Genomic DNA, 20359 nt, shown 5'->3' with positions numbered 1-20359 from the left:
GGCCCTGGGTATGGTATCCATGGGAGCCACACATGTCCACATTACAAGGGCCTTCGGCTGCTCTTATGTAACTGTGTCAAACTTGATGCAACGTTACAGACAGGGCAGACATCGGACAGTCCAAGAACATGCAGGCATGTGGTAACTACGCCCTGAGAAGATGGGTACATGCGTACCTTACACGTGAGGAACCACTTCTTGACAGTGACGTCATCGTCAATCAATGCCTTAGGTCAACGGGTCTGTCGGCAGACCGTGTCCAGGAGACACATGGCTCATGGAATTAGGGCCTATCGACCATTCAGAGGGTAGTTGTTGAAAGCCCAACATCGTCGCCAGAGGTTGCGATGGTCTTTTCACGGATGAGAGCCGCTTCTGCCTGTTCCGAGCCGATGGCAGACAGCGGGTTTACCGTCGAAGAGGCGAACGAACGGCTGTATCATGCGTCCAGGAGGTGTACCGCTTGGTGCCAGCAGCGTGATGGTGTGGGGTGGGGTTTGTGGAGAGGAACCGACACCACTGGTCATCATCCTACAGGAACCTAACAGCCTCAACGTTACGTGGATGAAATTTTACGTCCTGTTGTCCAGCTATTCCTTCAACAGCAGCCACGTGGTGTCCAAGTTTTTAAAAATCGTGGAAGGATCTGATAATTTGTAATTATCCACAAAGTGAGTCTTAAAAGAACCAAAAAAGGAGAAACAAAAGTGGCTGACATATCTTTCGATGGACTAAGAGATGAACTCTGATCTCCTGCCAACAAAGCAGACACTCTAGCCCCTCAGCCATCACAGTGCATCATTTGACATACATATATAACATGGATTTTTCAAGGCTCCATCTGCCCAATGGGTCTGATGGTTTCTAGCAGGTCATTGACCCTGAAATTTTATATGGCTGCAGGTTCAAACCAGTATTTGGACAAGCCTTGAAGTACATGGAAGTGGAGTAATAGGTTTTGTCCAGGTTTTAAGGTACTTTCTCCATGCATAAAAATCACAAACATCATACATTTAATGGTAAAATGTTTCTTCTGTACAGCATAAAACGGTACACCAATTAAATAAGACAGACAGCATATACCCAGCGGCTGTGGATGTAACTAGAATCCTTTAGTTATATAGGCTAAACCCAGTGGCTGTGGATATAAACTCAAATTCATTACTTATATGTACCCAACAGCTGTAGATATCAGACGAAATTCAGTACATATATGACCAGTAGTTATGGTACCTGTGGACAAAAAGCTAAAATTATTAATTAATTTTTTTTTTACTCAATTAGTATGCCAGTTATTCTCCTTTAGTTCACACATGTATTTCTACATTGCCATGTCAACATCATGCTTTTCTTCATTTAAATATATCCAAGTCAGTTTCATCAAATTTCGTATACAAGTGGTACAGTAGGCCTAAAATGTTATATTGTTATGTTATTCTATCATTTGTAATATGGAGCGCTTTTAGCACCTTTTGGGCACTTTTCAGCAGCTTTGGATACAGCCAAGGTATTGGCCATAATATACCCTGCGTAACGGTCTATTGCAAACGAATCTTTGCACCTTTGCTATCATTACCAGTAAGCCAGAAAAATCTGACACCTTCAGTAAGCCAATGCAATATAGTTGTAAACCCATTATCTATCTACAGTCTAATCACTTAAGTACTTGTATGTAGCCTACGGTTAAATGTTCAATATATCATTAGCGCACTTCAGGTAAATGTAGAAAGGGATGTTGTTTTCTGGGGAAGGGGATGTTTATTTATACTATGCAGTCAATATATGCAATTGAAAGGTATCACAATACGACAAACAAAAACTGTGACTAATCTGTTTCGGTCATAAATATAAATTAGCACGGGATGAATTCTGACAGATAGAGAACATCCACACGCTGTGCAGTGAGGTCCCTTTTCCATGTACATGTTTACTGCCAAAGCTTGTTTGAACATTTACATAAAACATGATATTTTCTTTTAAAAAAAAACAAACAACTGGTATGTGCATTTTAAATAAAGGCGATGCCCTGAAGATCTTGTGTACGTATTTGAAAGCTCCAAAAATAGCCACTCGTATTTTTCCGGAACATTCCACGGGTCCCGAAATCTCCCGAACGACGATTTGACCTCGTTTTCTACCACGTGATGTAAACAACTCTCCACAACAGCGTTGTTTGCGCAGATCGAGCACGTTCAATGAAATCGAGAAATTTCTGCAGATGGGTATAAATATGACTCGCACCGCCAATGCCTGTTAGAATCAGAGAAGAGAAGTTCAACGTTACACAAACTCATAGCGAGAGATAAGTCCACGTTATTCATCAACTTTATTCGTCATTAACAGCGATAGTGCCACAAAATTTGACTGTATACAACAACAACGCGACAGAAATATGGGAGTTTCAACGAAATCACCAGCGATTGGCATAGATTTGGGCACAACATATTCCTGTGTAGGTGTTTTCCAGCATGGTAAGGTGGAAATCATCGCCAACGACCAGGGAAACAGAACAACGCCTAGTTATGTGGCTTTTACAGACAGCGAGAGACTGATTGGCGATGCGGCCAAAAATCAGGTGGCTCTCAACCCGAAAAACACTGTGTTTGACGCCAAGCGATTGATTGGTCGGGATTTTAACGACCCTGTCGTTCAGGCGGATAAAAAACACTGGCCGTTTACTGTAGTTAACAAATTGGGGAAACCACGGATCCAGGTGGAGTACAAATCAGAAGAAAAGACATTTGCATCTGAAGAAATCAGTTCCATGGTGCTCACCAAAATGAAGGAGACGGCCGAGGCTTACCTGGGTCAGAAAGTGAAGGATGCGGTGATAACTGTTCCTGCATACTTCAACGATTCCCAGAGACAAGCCACCAAAGATGCCGGTGCCATCGCAGGACTTAATGTGCTGAGGATTATCAATGAACCCACGGCAGCAGCTCTGGCTTACGGACTGGATAAAAATCTTAAAGGTGAGAAAAATGTACTTATTTTTGATTTAGGAGGTGGAACGTTTGATGTGTCCATCCTCACCATAGACGAAGGATCCATGTTTGAGGTTCGGTCAACAGCTGGAGACACTCACTTGGGAGGGGAAGACTTCGACAACCGACTTGTGAACCATTTTGTTCAGGAGTTTAAGAGAAAACACCACAAAGACATCAGTGGTAATAAACGCTCACTTCGCCGTCTGCGTACAGCATGCGAGCGAGCTAAAAGAACACTGTCCAGCAGTGCCGATGCCAACATCGAGATCGACTCCCTGTTTGAGGGCATTGACTATTATACCAAAATCACACGGGCAAGGTTTGAGGAGTTGTGTTCAGATTTGTTCAGGGGAACCCTGGAACCTGTGGAGAAAGCTTTGCGAGATGCCAAGATGGACAAGTCACAAATCCACGAAATTGTCCTTGTTGGGGGCTCTACCAGGATTCCAAAAATCCAGAAATTGTTGAAGGACTTTATGAATGGAAAAGAGCTGAACAAGTCGATCAACCCTGACGAGGCTGTGGCTTATGGCGCTGCTGTCCAGGCTGCAATTTTGACTGGAGAACAGAGCGAGGTGATCAAAGATGTGCTACTTGTGGATGTGGCGCCATTGTCATTGGGAATTGAGACAGCTGGTGGAGTCATGACTAACCTGATTGAAAGGAACACCAGAATCCCGATGAAAACCTCCCAGATCTTCACCACTTATGCAGATAACCAGCCAGCTGTGACCATCCAGGTGTATGAGGGAGAGCGAGCCATGACCAAGGACAACAACAAACTTGGCACCTTCGAGCTGAATGGTATCCCACCTGCACCGAGAGGGGTGCCTCAGATAGAGGTTACCTTTGATATTGACGCCAACGGCATTTTGAACGTGTCTGCGCAGGATAAGAGCACTGGAAAGCAAAACAAAATCACCATCACAAATGACAAGGGCAGGCTGAGTAAAGAGGACATTGAGAGAATGTTGGCTGAGGCGGAGAAATACAAAGATGATGATGCAAAACACAGAGAACGTGTTTCTGCCAGGAATCAGCTGGAGGGATATGTCTTCAATGTGAAACAGGTGGTGAGTGAGCATGGCAGTAAGCTCTCTGAGAATGACAGAAACACTGTGATAAGCACGTGTGATGAGACTCTGAAGTGGATGGATGGTAATTCCTTGGCTGAAAAGGAGGAGTTAGAATACAAACTTAAGGAGGTTCAGAACATTTGCTCTCCGATCATGTCAAAGTTACACGGGGAGTCAAATTCTGGTAACCCTGGTAACAGTAGCGCTGCACATAATGGTCCCACAGTGGAGGAAGTTGATTAATGATACAATTTCATAATTCATTGTGTTGCAGATAAAATTAATGTTTTTGTAAACTACATATTTTTGTAAAATTTTTATGTTTTTGTGATGTAAATTTGGCTCTGTGTTATAGTGAACATACAGAAGATTGCTGAATTATTCTTTGGTGCAATATTCAACGAGGTTAATGTGTATGTTTTTTGATCGTGCAGAAGAGACATTACGAAAATGCTACTGTTTAAGTTAAACTTACTGTAGTATGTAGTGTAAATGTGTAACTGTGCATCACTCGTTTTTCATTCAGTATTAAGAAAAGCTCAAATTCCATCTACTTCTGGCATTGATCAAGGACTATGAAACCTCATTGTTTGTGATATCAAATGTTTAAATGTGTTTATTTATTTATTATATTGTTGAGAGTGAATAAACATTCACGGTGAAGTTACAAGAACTGTTGTTGTGTATTTTCTAAAGCGTTTTAGAGTTTGTGTATATATAAAGAACAAAGCTTTGTTTGACATAATTCATGAGGATTGGCTGCTCTGGTGTCTTGACATTTTTGCAAATGTGTATGCAGAAAAGTGTATCTTTAGAGTGTTATGATATACCTATTGGTTGTGTTCTGGAGTTGCAGTTTGGCTTTTAATTGATATACTTCTTAAAGTACTGCTGTGTACATGTATGTCATAATGTTGAGAAATGAGAGTAGGCCTTGTGTGACAGAGATGGAAGAATTTAGTTGGCGGGGATATATTTTATGCTTTCTGCCTGCAGACCCCCAACTTGTGCAAGTAGTACGGTCCGCTCCAGATGTACCAGCTGCCATGACATCATTGACATCGCTGTTGACATCGCTGGTTTCCTCTCCCTCTGTCTCCTGACCAGCTCTGAGTAAGTGAAATCCCGAGTCAGGTATAAACCCCATTAGGATGAATATAGCATAGAATAGTGTATGTAACACTATCTACCTTCAAGCGGGAACTGTCCTGTAGTGTAGTAGAAAATGTGCGGATTCGTAATGCAGAGATTGCTGGTTCAAATTCCCTGCTGGTAAGCTCAGATGTATAAACACGTACACTACAAAAATAAACTTGGCAGTAGAAAGGCAGTCACCTTGAGTTGGCAACTCGACCAGAGCGTCATCTTTCTTATCTGCTCTTTATAAGCCACTTCAGTTAGTCATGGTATTTATTGATGATGTCTCATTTATGGCATATGTTCTAGAGGAGTTTATTAAGCTGATTTCAACATTATTTCTCTCCGGTCGTGTGTGGGAATGTCTGGCGGCAACTTACAGATGGTCATGGGTTTTTCCTTCTCTGCCCGGATTTCTCCAAAAATAATGCTGGTCATTCTTGTATAAGTGAAATAATCTTGCATAGAGCATAAAACAGCAATCAATTAAATACATAAATAAATAAATTCAACATTATATCAGTGATATCACAACAGTATCTCCTGAAAACAGTTGGGGTGTAATGAGACCCAGTAAATAGTAAACAGTCTTTGTTAGCCGAGCGGTTGGCTTGGTTATTGTGCTGGTGTATCAGAATGATTTGGGAGTCCCTCACCAATGTGGTGGCTGTGACTTCAAGTCCAGGTCATGCTGGCTTTGTCTCCAGCTGTACATGGGAAGGTCTTCTAGCAACCTGCCTATGGCTCTGCCCCGTTTCCCTCCATTATAATGGCTGGCATAGTATAAGTGAAATACTTTTGAGTACGGTGTAAAGCTCCAATCAAATAAATAAATCAATTAAATATAGTGCTGCCTCACTGGACAACCATGGAGAATACACCTGACATGATGCTTCATTCTGGCACAGTGTCGTGACACTTCTGTGACCAGTAACTGGTGTGTCACTTAATTATGCTAAGTGCAAGTGGCTGACATATCCCTGACTGAACTAAGGACTGAACAGGGATCTTATGCCAACAAAGCAGACATACTAGCCCCTCAGCCATCACAGTGCATCATTTGGCATACATGTATAACATGAATGTTTCAAGGTCCCGTCTGGCCAACAGGTCTGATGGTTTCTAGCAGGTCACTGACTTTGGAATTGTATATGGCTGCAGGTTCAAAACCAGTGTTTGGCCAAGCCTTGTACATGTAAGCAGGGTAATGGGGTTTATCCAGGTTTTGAGGCACTTTTCTCCATGCATAAAAGTGATAACCATCATACATTTAATGGTGAAATGTTTCTTCTGTACAGCATAAAACAGTTCACCAATTAAATAAGACAGACATCATATACCCAGCAGCTGTGGATGTAACTAGGATCCTTTACTTATAGGCTAAACCCAGTGGCTGTGGATATAAACTCAAATTCAGTACTTATATGTACCCAACAGCTGTGGATATAAGATGAAATTCACTACATATATGCCCAGCAGTTATGGTGGCTGTGGATAAAAAGCTGAAATTATGATTGTTATTATTTTTTTTTTACTCCACGAAGATGCCGGCTTTTCTCCTTTAGTTCACACATGCATGTCTGTACATTGCCATGTCAAAGTTATGCTCTTCTTCATTTAAATATATCCAAGTCAGTTCCATAAAATTTTGTGTACAAGTGGTACAGTAGGCTTAAAATGTTATATTGTTATGTTATTGTATCATTTGTAATAAGAGGCACTTTTCAGCAGCTGTGGATATAGCCCAGGTATTGGTCATAATATACCCTGCGTAACGGTCTATTGCAAACGAATCTTTGCACCTTTGCCATCATTACCATTAAGCCAGAAAAATCTGACACCATCAGTAAGCCAATGCAATATATTTGTAAATCCATTATCTGTCTACAGTCTAATGACTTAAGTACTTGTATGTAGCCTACGGTTAAATGTTCAATATATCATTAGCGCACCTCAGGTAAATGTAGAAGGGGATGTTGTTTTCTGCACGTATTTATACTACGCAGTCAATATATGCAAATGAAAGGTATAACAATACGACAAACAAAAATTGTGACTAATTGTTTTGGTCATAAATATAAATGAGCGCTGGATGAGTTCTGACAGATAGAGAACATCCACACGCTCTACAGTGAGGTTGCTTTTCCATGTACATGTTTACTGCAAAAGCCTGTCTGAATATTTACACAAAACACGATATTTTTAATATTTTACTAAGAAATAAAAGCAACAGGTATCTGCATTTTTTTTTTTTTTTCATTAATAAACGCAATGTCCTGAAGACATCGTGTATGTACAATGTATTGAAAAGCAGCAAACGGTGCTCCAGAAATAGCCAGTTATCTTTTTCCGGAACATTCCACGGGTCCCGAAATCTTCCGAACGACGATTTGACCTCGTTTTCTACCACGTGATGTAAACAACTCTCCACAACGTTATTTGTTTAGATCGAGCACGTTCGATGAAATCGAGAAATTTCTGCAGATGGGTATAAATATGACTCCCATCGTCAATGCCTGTCAGAATCAGAGAAGTTCGACGTTACAAAAACTCATAGCGAGAGATAAACCCACATTATTCGTCAACTTTATTCGCCTTTAACAGCGATATTGCTAGAAAATTTGAGTATACAACAACAACGCGTCTGAAATATGGGAGTTTCAACGAAATCACCAGCGATTGGCATAGATTTGGGCACAACATATTCCTGTGTAGGTGTTTTCCAGCATGGTAAGGTGGAAATCATCGCCAACGACCAAGGAAATAGAACAACGCCTAGTTATGTGGCTTTTACAGACAGCGAGAGACTGATCGGCGATGCGGCCAAAAATCAGGTGGCTCTCAACCCTAAAAACACTGTGTTTGACGCCAAGCGATTGATCGGTCGGGATTTTAACGACCCTGTCGTTCAGGCGGATAAAAAACACTGGCCGTTTACTGTAGTGAACAAATTGGGGAAACCACGGATCCAGGTGGAGTACAAATCAGAAGAAAAGACATTTGCACCTGAAGAAATCAGTTCCATGGTGCTCACCAAAATGAAGGAGACGGCCGAGGCTTACCTGGGTCAGAAAGTGAAGGATGCGGTGATAACAGTTCCTGCATACTTCAACGATTCCCAGAGACAAGCTACCAAAGATGCCGGTGCCATCGCAGGACTTAATGTGCTGAGGATTATCAATGAACCCACGGCAGCAGCTCTGGCTTACGGACTGGATAAAAATCTGAAAGGTGAGAAAAATGTACTTATTTTTGATTTAGGAGGTGGAACGTTTGATGTGTCCATCCTCACCATAGACGAAGGATCCATGTTTGAGGTTCGGTCAACAGCTGGAGACACTCACTTGGGAGGGGAAGACTTCGACAACCGACTTGTGAACCATTTTGTTCAGGAGTTCAAGAGAAAACACCACAAAGACATCAGTGGTAATAAACGCTCACTTCGCCGTCTGCGCACAGCATGTGAGCGAGCCAAGAGGACGCTGTCCAGCAGTGCCGATGCCAACATCGAGATCGACTCCCTGTTTGAGGGCATTGACTATTACACCAAAATCACACGGGCAAGGTTTGAGGAGTTGTGTTCAGATTTGTTCAGGGGAACCCTGGAACCTGTGGAGAAAGCTTTGCGAGATGCCAAGATGGACAAGTCACAAATCCATGAAATTGTCCTTGTTGGGGGCTCTACCAGGATTCCAAAAATCCAGAAACTGTTGAAGGACTTCATGAATGGAAAAGAGCTGAACAAGTCGATCAACCCTGACGAGGCTGTGGCCTATGGCGCTGCTGTCCAGGCTGCAATTTTGACCGGAGAACAGAGCGAGGTGATCAAAGATGTGCTACTGGTGGATGTGGCGCCATTGTCATTGGGAATTGAGACAGCTGGTGGAGTCATGACTAACCTGATTGAAAGGAACACCAGAATCCCGATGAAAACCTCCCAGATCTTCACCACTTATGCAGATAACCAGCCAGCTGTGACCATCCAGGTGTATGAGGGAGAGCGAGCCATGACCAAGGACAACAACAAACTTGGCACCTTCGAGTTGAATGGCATTCCACCCGCACCAAGAGGGGTGCCTCAGATAGAGGTTACCTTTGATATCGATGCCAACGGCATTTTGAACGTGTCTGCGCAGGATAAGAGCACTGGAAAGCAAAACAAAATCACCATCACAAATGACAAGGGCAGGCTGAGTAAAGAGGACATAGAGAGAATGTTGGCTGAGGCAGAAAAATACAAAGACGATGATGCAAAACACAGAGAACGTGTTTCTGCCAGGAATCAGCTGGAGGGATATGTCTTCAATGTGAAACAGGTGGTGAGTGAGCATGGCAGTAAGCTCTCTGAGAATGACAGAAACACTGTGATAAGCACGTGTGATGAGACTCTGAAGTGGATGGATGGTAATTCCTTGGCTGAAAAGGAGGAGTTAGAATACAAACTTAAGGAGGTTCAGAACATTTGCTCTCCGATCATGTCAAAGTTACACGGGGAGTCAAATTCTGGTAACCCTGGTAACAGTGGCACTGCACATAATGGTCCCACAGTGGAGGAAGTTGATTAATGATATAATTTTTTAATTTATTGTGATGCAGATAAAATTAATGTTTTTGTAAAGCACATATTTTTGTAAAGTTTTTATGTATTTGTGATGTAAATTTGGCTCTGTGCTATGGTGAACATACAGAAGATTGCTGAATTATTCTTTGGTGCAATATACAACGCGGTTAATGTGTATGTTTGTTGATCGTGCAGAAGAGACATTACGAAAATGCTACTGTTTAAGTTAAACTTACTGTAGTATGTAGTGTAAATGTGTAACTGTGCATCACTCGTTTTTCATTCAGTATTAAGAAAAGCTCAAATTCCATCTACTTCTGGCATTGATCAAGGACTATGAAACCTCATTGTTTGTGATATCAAGTTTTTAAATGTGTTTATTTATTTATTATATTGTTGAGAGTGAATAAACATTCACGGTGAAGTTACAAGAACTGTTGTTGTGTATTTTCTAAAGCCTTTTAGAGTTTGTGTATATATAAAGAACAAAGTTTTGTTTGACATAATTCATGAGGATTGGCTGCTCTGGTGTCTTGACATGTTTGCAAATGTGTATGCAGAAAAGTGTATCTTTAGAGTGTTATGATATACCTATTGGTTGTGTTCTGGAGTTGCAGTTTGGCTTTTAATTGATATACCTCTTAAAATACCACTGTATACATGTATGTCACAATGTTGAGAAATGAGAGTAGGCCTTGTGTGATAGAGGTGGAAGAATTCAGTTGGCGGAGATATATTTTATGCTTTCTGCCTGCAGACCCCCAACTTGTGCAAGTAGTACGGTCTGCTCCAGATGTACCAGCTGCCATGACATCGTTGGCATCGCTGGTTTCCTCTCCCTCTGTCTCCTGACCAGCTCTGAGTAAGAGAAATCCCGAGTCAGGTATAAACCCCATTAGGATGAATATAGCATAGAATAGTGTATGTAACACTATCTACCTCCAAGAGGGAACTGCCCTGTAGTGTAGTAGAAAATGTGTGGATTCGTAATGCAGAGATTGCTGGTTCAAATTCCCTGCTGGTAAGCTCAGATGTATAAACACGTACACTACAAAAATAAACTTGGCAGTAGAAAGGCAGGCACCTTGAGTTGGCAACTCGACCAGAGCATCATCTTTCTTATCTGCTCTTATAAGCCACTTCAGTTAGTCATAGTATTTATTGATGATGTCTCATTTATGGCATATATGTTCTAGAGGAGTTTATTAAGCTGATTTCAACATTATTTCTCTCTGGTCGTGCGTGGGAATGTCTCGCGGCAACTTACAGATGGTCATGGATTTTCCCTTCTCTGCCCGGTTTCCTCCCAAAATAATGCTGGTCATTCTTGTATAAGTGAAATAATCTTGCACACAGCATAAAACAGCAATCAATTAAATACATAAATAAATGAATTCAATATTATTTCAGTGATATCATAGCAGTATCTCCTGAGATCAGGTGGGCTATAATGAGACCCAATAAATAGTAAACAGTCTTTGTTGGCCGAGCGGTTGGCTTGGTTATTGTGCTGGTGTATCAGAATGATTCGGGAATCCCTCACCAATGTGGTGGCTGTGACTTCAAGTCCAGGTCATGCTGGCTTTGTCTCCAGCTGTACATGGGAAGGTCTGCTAGCAACCTGCCTATGGCTCTGCCCCGTTTCCCTCCATTATAATGGCTGGCATAGTATAAGTGAAATACTTTTGAGTACGGTGTAAAGCTCCAATCAAATAAATAAATTAATTAAATATAGTGCTGACTCAGTGGATAACCATGGAGAAAACACCTGACATGATGCTTCATTCTGTCACAGTGTCGTGACACTTGTGTGACCAGTAACTGGTGTGTCACTTAATTATGTTAAGTGCAAAGGGAGCCTGAAAAGGGAGAAACAAAAATGGCTGACATATCCCTGACTGGACTAAGGACTGAACAGGGATCCTCTGCCAACAAAGCAGACATACTAGCCCCTCAGCCATCACAGTGCATCATTTGGCATACATGTATACTATGAATGTTTCGAGGTCCCGTCTGGCCAACAGGTCTGATGGTTTCTAGCAGGTCACTGACTTTGGAATTGTATATGGCTGCAGGTTCAAAACCAGTGTTTGGCCAAGCCTTGTACATGTAAGCAGGGTAATGGGGTTTATCCAGGTTTTAAGGCACTTTTCTCCATGCATAAAAGTGATAACCATCATACATTTAATGGTAAAATGTTTCTTCTGTACAGCATAAAACAGTTCACCAATTAAATAAGACAGACATCATATACCCAGCAGCTGTGGATGTAACTAGAATCCTTTACTTATAGGCTAAATCCAGTGGCTGTGGATATAAACTCAAATTCAGTACTTATATGTATCCAACAGCTGTGGATATAAGATGAAATTGAGTACATATATGCCCAGCAGATATGGTGGCTGTGGATAAAAAGCTAAAATTATTATTATTATTATTTTTTTTTTACTCAGTTAAGATGCCCGTTATTATCCTTTAGTTCACACATGCATGTCTACATTTCCATGTCAAAGTTATGCTCTTCTTCATTTAAAAATATACAAGTCAGTTTCATCAAACTTTTTATACAAGTAGTACATTAGGCCTAAACTGTTATATTGTTATGTTATTGTATCATTTGTAATATGGGGCGCTTTTCAGCAGCTTTGGATATAGCCCAGGTATTGGTCATAATATACCCTGCGTAACGGTCTATTGCAAACGAATCTTTGCACCTTTGCCATCATTACCAGTAAGACTGAAAAGTCTGACACCATCAGTAGGCCGATGCAATATATTTGTAAACCCATTATCTATCTACAGTTTAATCACTTAAGTACTTGTATGTAGCCTACGGTTAAATATTCAGTATATCATTAGCGCACCACAGGTAAATGTAGAAGGGGATGTTGTCTTATGCACGTATTTATACTACGCAGTCAATATATGCAAATGAAAGGTATAACAATACGACAAACAAAAACTGTGACTAATCTGTTTTGGTCATAAATATAAATGAGCGCTAGATGAGTTCTGACAGATAGAGAACATCCACACGCTGTGCAGTGAGGTCCCTTTTCCATGTACATGTTTACTGCAAAAGCCTCTCTGAATATTTACACAAAACACGATATTCTTAATATTTTACTAAGAAATAAAAACAACAGGTATCTGGATTTTTTTAAATTTTTTTTTTCATTAATAAACGCAATGTCCTGAAGACATTGTGTATGTAGAATGTATTTAAATGCAGCAAACGTTGCTCCAGAAATAGCCAGTTATCTTTTTCCGGAACATTCCACCAGTCCCGAAATCTCCCGAACGACGATTTGACCTCGTTTTCTACCACGTGATGTAAACAACTCTCCACAACGCTATTTCTTTAGATCGAGCACGTTCGATGAAATCGAGAAATTTCTGCAGATGGGTATAAATATGACTCCCATCGTCAATGCCTGTCAGAATCAGAGAAGTTCAACGTTACACAAACTCATAGCGAGAGATAAACCCACATTATTCGTCAACTTTATTCGCCGTTAACAGCGATATTGCTAGAAAATTTGACTATACAACAACAACGCGACTGAAATATGGGAGTTTCAACGAAATCACCAGCGATTGGCATAGATTTGGGCACAACATATTCCTGTGTAGGTGTTTTCCAGCATGGTAAGGTGGAAATCATCGCCAACGACCAGGGAAACAGAACAACGCCTAGTTATGTGGCCTTTACTGACAGCGAGAGACTGATCGGCGATGCGGCCAAAAATCAGGTGGCTCTCAACCCTAAAAACACCGTCTTTGACGCCAAGCGATTGATCGGTCGGGATTTTAACGATCCTGTCGTTCAGGCGGATAAAAAACACTGGCCGTTTACTGTAGTGAACAAATTGGGGAAACCACGGATCCAGGTGGAGTACAAATCAGAAGAAAAGACATTTGCACCTGAAGAAATCAGTTCCATGGTGCTCACCAAAATGAAGGAGACGGCCGAGGCTTACCTGGGTCAGAAAGTGAAGGATGCGGTGATAACAGTTCCTGCATACTTCAACGATTCCCAGAGACAAGCCACCAAAGATGCCGGTGCCATCGCAGGACTTAATGTGCTGAGGATTATCAATGAACCCACGGCAGCAGCTCTGGCTTACGGACTGGATAAAAACCTTAAAGGTGAGAAAAATGTACTTATTTTTGATTTAGGAGGTGGAACGTTTGATGTGTCCATCCTCACCATAGACGAAGGATCCATGTTTGAGGTTCGGTCAACAGCTGGAGACACTCACTTGGGAGGGGAAGACTTCGACAACCGACTTGTGAACCATTTTGTTCAGGAGTTCAAGAGAAAACACCACAAAGACATCAGTGGTAATAAACGCTCACTTCGCCGTCTGCGTACAGCATGCGAGCGAGCCAAGAGAACGCTGTCCAGCAGTGCCGATGCCAACATCGAGATCGACTCCCTGTTTGAGGGCATTGACTATTACACCAAAATCACACGGGCAAGGTTTGAGGAGTTGTGTTCAGATTTGTTCAGGGGAACCCTGGAACCTGTGGAGAAAGCTTTGCGAGATGCCAAGATGGACAAGTCACAAATCCACGAAATTGTCCTTGTTGGGGGCTCTACCAGGATTCCAAAAATCCAGAAATTGTTGAAGGACTTCATGAATGGAAAAGTGCTGAACAAGTCGATCAACCCTGACGAGGCTGTGGCTTATGGCGCTGCTGTCCAGGCTGCAATTTTGACCGGGGAACAGAGCGAGGTGATCAAAGATGTGCTACTTGTGGATGTGGCACCATTGTCATTGGGAATTGAGACAGCTGGTGGAGTCATGACTAACCTGATTGAAAGGAACACCAGAATCCCGATGAAAACCTCCCAGATCTTCACCACTTATGCAGATAACCAGCCAGCTGTGACCATCCAGGTGTATGAGGGAGAGCGAGCCATGACCAAGGACAACAACAAACTTGGCACCTTCGAGTTGAATGGCATTCCACCCGCACCAAGAGGGGTGCCTCAGATAGAGGTTACTTTTGATATCGATGCCAATGGCATTTTGAACGTGTCTGCGCAGGATAAGAGCACTGGAAAGCAAAACAAAATCACCATCACAAATGACAAGGGCAGGCTGAGTAAAGAGGACATTGAGAGAATGTTGGCTGAGGCGGAGAAATACAAAGACGATGATGCAAAACACAGAGAACGTGTTTCTGCCAGGAATCAGCTGGAGGGATATGTCTTCAATGTGAAACAGGTGGTGAGTGAGCATGGCAGTAAGCTCTCTGAGAATGACAAGAACACTGTGATAAGCACGTGTGATGAGATTCTGAAGTGGATGGATGGTAATTCCTTGGCTGAAAAGGAGGAGTTAGAATACAAACTTAAGGAGGTTCAGAACATTTGCTCTCCGATCATGTCAAAGTTACACGGGGAGCCAAAATCTGATAACCCTGGTAACAGTGGCACTGCACATAATGGTCCCACAGTGGAGGAAGTTGATTAATGATACAATTTTTTAATTTATTGTGATGCAGATAAAATTAATGTTTTTGTAAACCACATATTTTTGTGAAATTTTTATGTTTTTGTGATGGAAATTTGGCTCTCTGCTATGGTGAACATACAGAAGATTGCTGAATTATTCTTTGGTGCAATATACAACGCGGTTAATGTGTATGTTGTTTGATGGTGTAAAAGAGACATTATGAAAATGCTACTGTTTAAGTCAAACTTGCTGTAGTATTTAGTGTGGATGTGTATATGTTCATCATTCATTTTTATGTTCAGTATTAAGAAAAGCTCAAGTTCCATCCAGTTGTGTCACTGAACCAGGATGAAAAGATCTCATTGTTTGTGATATCAAATGTTTAAATGTGTGTATTTATTTAATTTATTGTGGAGAATAAATAAGCATTCTCAATGAAGTTACAAGATTTGTTGGTGTGTATTTTTAAAGCCGTTTAGAGTTTGTGTATATAAGGAACAAAGCTTTGTTTGACATAATTCATGAGGATTGGCTATTTTAGTTTCTCAACATTTTTGTGTATGTGTATGCAGACAAGTGTGTCTTTTATAGTGTTGTGATATACCTTTTGGTTGTGTACTGGAGTTGCAGTTTGGCGCTTAATTGATATACTCAAAGTTCTGCTGTATACATGTATGTCACAATGTTGAGAAATGATAGTTGCCCTTGTGTGACAGAGATGGAAGAATTTAGTTGGCTGAGATCTATTTTATGCTTTCTGCCTGCAGACCCCCAACTTGTGCAAGTAGTACGGTCTGCTCCAGATGTACCAGCTGCCATGACATCGTTGACATCGCTGTTGACATCGCTGGTTTCCTCTCCCTCAGTCTCCTGACCAACTCTGAGTAAGTGAAATCCCGAGTCAGGTATAAACCCCATTAGGATGAATATAGCATAGAGTAGTTGATGTAACACTATCTACCTCCAAGAGGGAACCGCCCCGTAATGTAGTAAAAAACGTGTGGATTCGTAATGCAGAGAATGCTGGGTCAAATTCCCAGCGGGTAAGCTCAGACACACGTAAACATGTACACTGGTAAATTAAACTTGGCAGTAGAAAGGCAGGCACCTTGAATTTGGCAACTCGACCACAACCTCAACTTTCTGATCTGCTCTTATAAGTTACTTCAGTATATAGTCATAGTGTTTATTGTTGATGTTTCATTGACGTGTACGGCATATGTCCCCGAGTAGTTTTATTAAGCTGATTTCAACATTATTTCTCTCCTGTGGTGCGTGGGAATGTCTAGCGTCAACTTACAAATGTCACGGGGTTTCCCTTCTCTGCCCGTTTGCCTCCCACAACAATACTGGTCATTGTTATATAAGTGAAATATTTTTCCACACGGCATAAAACATCAATCAATTAAATAAATAAATTCAATATTTTTTCAGTGATATCATAGCAGTATCTCCTGAAATCAGGTGGGCTAAAATGAGACCCAATAAATAGTGAACAGTCTTTGTTGGCCGAGCGGTTGGCTTGGTTATTGTGCTGGTGTATCAGAATGATTCGCGAGTCCCTCACCAATGTGGTGGCTGTGACTTCAAGTCCAGGTCATGCTGGCTTTGTCTCCAGCTGTACAGGGGAAGGTCTGCTAGCAACCTGCCTATGGCTCTGCCCATTTTCTCCCTCAATATAATGACAGGCATAGTATGAGTGAAATACTTTTGAATGCAGTGTAAAACTCCAATCAAATAAATTAATTTATTAAATACAGTGCTTCCTCAATGGACAACCCTGAAGAAGACGCCTGACATGATGCTTTATTCTCTCACACTGTCATGACACTGGAGTGACCTGTAACTGGTTTATTCTCTCACAGTGTTGTGACACTGGAGTGACCTGTAACTGGTGTATCACTTAATTATGCTAAGGTAAGTGGGAAGGTCTGCCAGCAGCCTGTGGACGGTTGTGGGTTTCCGCCTGGCTCTGCCCGGTGTCCAACAACCATAATGTTGGCCGCCGTCGTATAAGTGAAATATTCTTGAGTATGGTGTAAAACACCAATCAAATAAAATAAAATAAATAAATAATTATGCTAAGTGCCAAGCGAGTATTAAAAGAGAATTAAAGGAGAAGCAAAAATGGTTAACATGTCTTTGGCTGGACTGAGGATTGAACTCTGATCTCCTGCCAACAAAGCAGACACTCTAGATCTTCAGCCATCACAGTGCATCGTTTAGCATGTATGTATAGCATGAACGTTTCAAGGCCCCGCCTGGCCAGCGGGTCTGATGGCTCTCAAGTGGATGGATGGTAGTTCCTTGGCTAAAAATCAGGAGTTAGAATAAAAACTTAAGGAGGTTCAGAACGTTTGCTCTCCAGTCATGTCAAAGAGTCCAAATGTGGTAACCCTGGTAGCAATGGCTCTTTCCATGACGGTTCCACAGTATAGGAAGTTGACTAAAGATGTGACTTGATTTGCTATATGCAGATGGATAATTTTTAAGTCACTGCACTTGATGTCATTTTTCATACCACCCTAATGTTAAACACTTAATAGAATTTATTAATTTATTTTTGTTAATCGAAATGAAATTCCGCAGTATTTGTACCAAATAATAATACATGTACCGTAGAATAATACATGTAAACTACATCAGATAAGAGAAAAATGTTTTGTAAATGTTACTGTGGAAGTCAAACTTATAACGGGTATGTGTGATATGTCGCACGTTAATACAGCATTATGTAGGAGCAGAATGTTTAGTATTTATTTTCAAATTTGTGAAGGACTGTAAAAGATCTCAATGACGTATTTCCTGCGTATAAAACAAGGATTTATTTTAATACAAAACGTTTTTATTTTTATTGTTGACCGTGAATAAACTCTCACTTTTAAATGAATTGATTTGTGGTTGTGTGAGTTTGTAACCCAGTGTTACACTTGTGTATTCAAGGCCATACTTGTAACAACGCATGTACCGCTCTCTACTCTCTTTACATCACTGCTACCAGTTGACGACAAGCTTGATCTTTGGATCCTCAGACACGTAGGCTTGCTTAGGCTAAACCTCATCACAGGTGTCTGAATCAGCATTCTTCAGTAATCTTGTTTCATTTGTTGGTTCGAATCGTGTTGTACACACTGTAGATAAAGAGAATTCTTGTGTATAAAGTAGAATGAGAAACAAAGGTTGAGACTTTCTGCCTCATCACCGTTACCCCGGTGACCACGGCGTTGTTCAAGATTCGTTACCAATTTTGCAATTTGTGGCAGTGATGTAAACGAAATTATGCTCTGCCTGGTTTCCTCCTACCATAATTCTGACCGCCGTGGTATAAGTGAAATATTCTTGAGCACGGCGTAAATCACTATTCAAATAAATCAAATCAAATAAATATAGATCTGCTACGATACATTTATAACATTTGAAGTTGATAATTTGCATGCAAAAATGTTGAAAAATTGAAAAAGCACTCTGGATGGCGTACGTAACCAGTGCTTGGCTCGCGGCGGGAAGATAACGCCTCAAAGATACTTCAAACTGACTGATTGTTGTTTTACACTATGTGTGAAGGCGCGCTTGAGAATTTTCTACTTAAAATGATGACGGGTTTTTATGGGTGAGCAAATTGAAGTGCCTGCATGAGATAAAGTTACTGACTAACTTTCACACCTGTGACAAACGTAAGTGTTCACTGGACTGGTGGAAAATAACTGGTCATCAACGTTTATTAGACTGCTCAAACTGAAACAACGAACACCGTCAACGCTTGTCGCCAAACTCAATGATAAGAACTGTGAGAGCTGGGGAACCTCGAAATCCTGTATCCTTATCCTATATGTTGGGATAGAACCGGATCCCTCTCTTTGACCCGCACACAAGGGCTTTTGATTTTACCCGCGCTCTGAGTGATCACGACCGCCCTTCGCCAAGTATCGTACGAACTTATGTAATTAAAAGCTTCAGACAAACCATCTAAAGTTATTCCTGTTTAAAATGTCCTTAGGCTCATTTTGGTGGTTTCAATACAAACAACATCCAAATATTGAGTACCTGGAGTAAACGACCAACCTTCGCTTGGTACCTAACAGACCTCCTAACTCGGAGCCGCAACTGAAACATCGAGAGCTCTGTTCGCTCACTGAACATCGTTAGTTTATTGGACGAAAGCTCACTAAACTACTGTGTCACGGAGGCTCCTAGCTGATTCGCACAGTTAAAGCGTTGGTTCTTTGCGACTGTATCAGGAGGCCTCCGTGGCCTGGAGTAGGCTAGTTGACATGTTATCGCAGCACAGTAACCCAGAGGCCTCTCGCCAATGCGATCGGTGTTAGTTTATCTCCAGCTCATGCTCGATTCCGTGCCGGTCGTAACGTAAAGGATTACCAGGGATGGTCGTGAGCGAATTTTCCTCCCACCATAATGCTAGCTGCCGTGGTATAATTGAGTGTGTAAAACACCAGTCAAATAAATAAATATATAAATAAATGTGAGCCAGCGAGGCCTCCTCAATACATCTTCACAGCGATCTGATATTTTTATGTCCTACATCATAGGTTCCCCGATTTTATGGTAGTTGTAGAGTGGCTGTAGCGACCATATGACAGAGACACCTAAGACGTATAGGCTACTGATTTATCATGATTGCGTCCCAAATACATCATCCCAACACTCGGCTTCCGTCAACACGGCATAAAGTAACAATCAAATGCACATGGGATTCAATATCTCACGTTCCCTGCTTCTTAAGAGGTGCATGGGCAAAACTAGATTTCATTTCAACAGACCGGAACTTGCCAGAATTACCGTTTACATCCTGTTATATTGTACTGTTTTACGTCGTACTCAAGAATATTTAAATTATACGACTCTGTTGCGGCTCCTGATACGTGAAGGCAATATAATTCAAGAGTCAACCTTGTGTTTATTTATTTATTTATTTATTTATTTATTTATTTGATGTTTAACACCGTACGCAAGAAGTTTTGACTTAGTACACAACGACGGTGAGTGTCGACCTTGTAATGGGGAATGTTTGGGGCTACCAGACAGAACAACAATAGCTCGACATACACACGGTGTCATTAGCGACCATAACGCTGGCTGCCGTTGTTTAAGTGAAATATTCTTGAGTACGCGTAA

At 41.3% G+C, this 20359-nt stretch overlaps 3 protein-coding genes across 3 annotated transcripts; all 3 read left to right on the top strand.

The window, feature by feature from the left end:
* Positions 1-2241: 2241 nt before the first annotated feature.
* LOC135476553 (heat shock protein 70 B2-like) lies at positions 2242-4761 on the top strand. Its single transcript, XM_064756608.1, has one exon. It carries the CDS (start codon positions 2393-2395, stop codon positions 4304-4306), a length of 1914 nt encoding a protein of 637 aa, XP_064612678.1. The 5' UTR covers positions 2242-2392; the 3' UTR covers positions 4307-4761.
* A 2991-nt stretch (positions 4762-7752) lies between these two features.
* Positions 7753-10211, top strand: LOC135476273 (heat shock protein 70 B2-like). Its single transcript, XM_064756254.1, has one exon. It carries the CDS (start codon positions 7852-7854, stop codon positions 9763-9765), a length of 1914 nt encoding a protein of 637 aa, XP_064612324.1. The 5' UTR covers positions 7753-7851; the 3' UTR covers positions 9766-10211.
* Positions 10212-13122: 2911 nt separating this feature from the next.
* On the top strand, positions 13123-15671 carry LOC135476272 (heat shock protein 70 B2-like). The gene has a single exon (XM_064756253.1). It carries the CDS (start codon positions 13331-13333, stop codon positions 15242-15244), a length of 1914 nt encoding a protein of 637 aa, XP_064612323.1. The 5' UTR covers positions 13123-13330; the 3' UTR covers positions 15245-15671.
* The last annotated feature ends 4688 nt before the right edge of the window (positions 15672-20359 follow it).

This window comes from Liolophura sinensis, chromosome 10, assembly GCF_032854445.1.
Source record: "Liolophura sinensis isolate JHLJ2023 chromosome 10, CUHK_Ljap_v2, whole genome shotgun sequence".
In the NCBI taxonomy this organism is placed as follows: domain Eukaryota; kingdom Metazoa; phylum Mollusca; class Polyplacophora; order Chitonida; family Chitonidae; genus Liolophura; species Liolophura sinensis.
The sequence above is the reverse complement of the archived record's forward strand: the minus strand, read 5'-3'. Positions and strand labels throughout refer to the sequence as shown.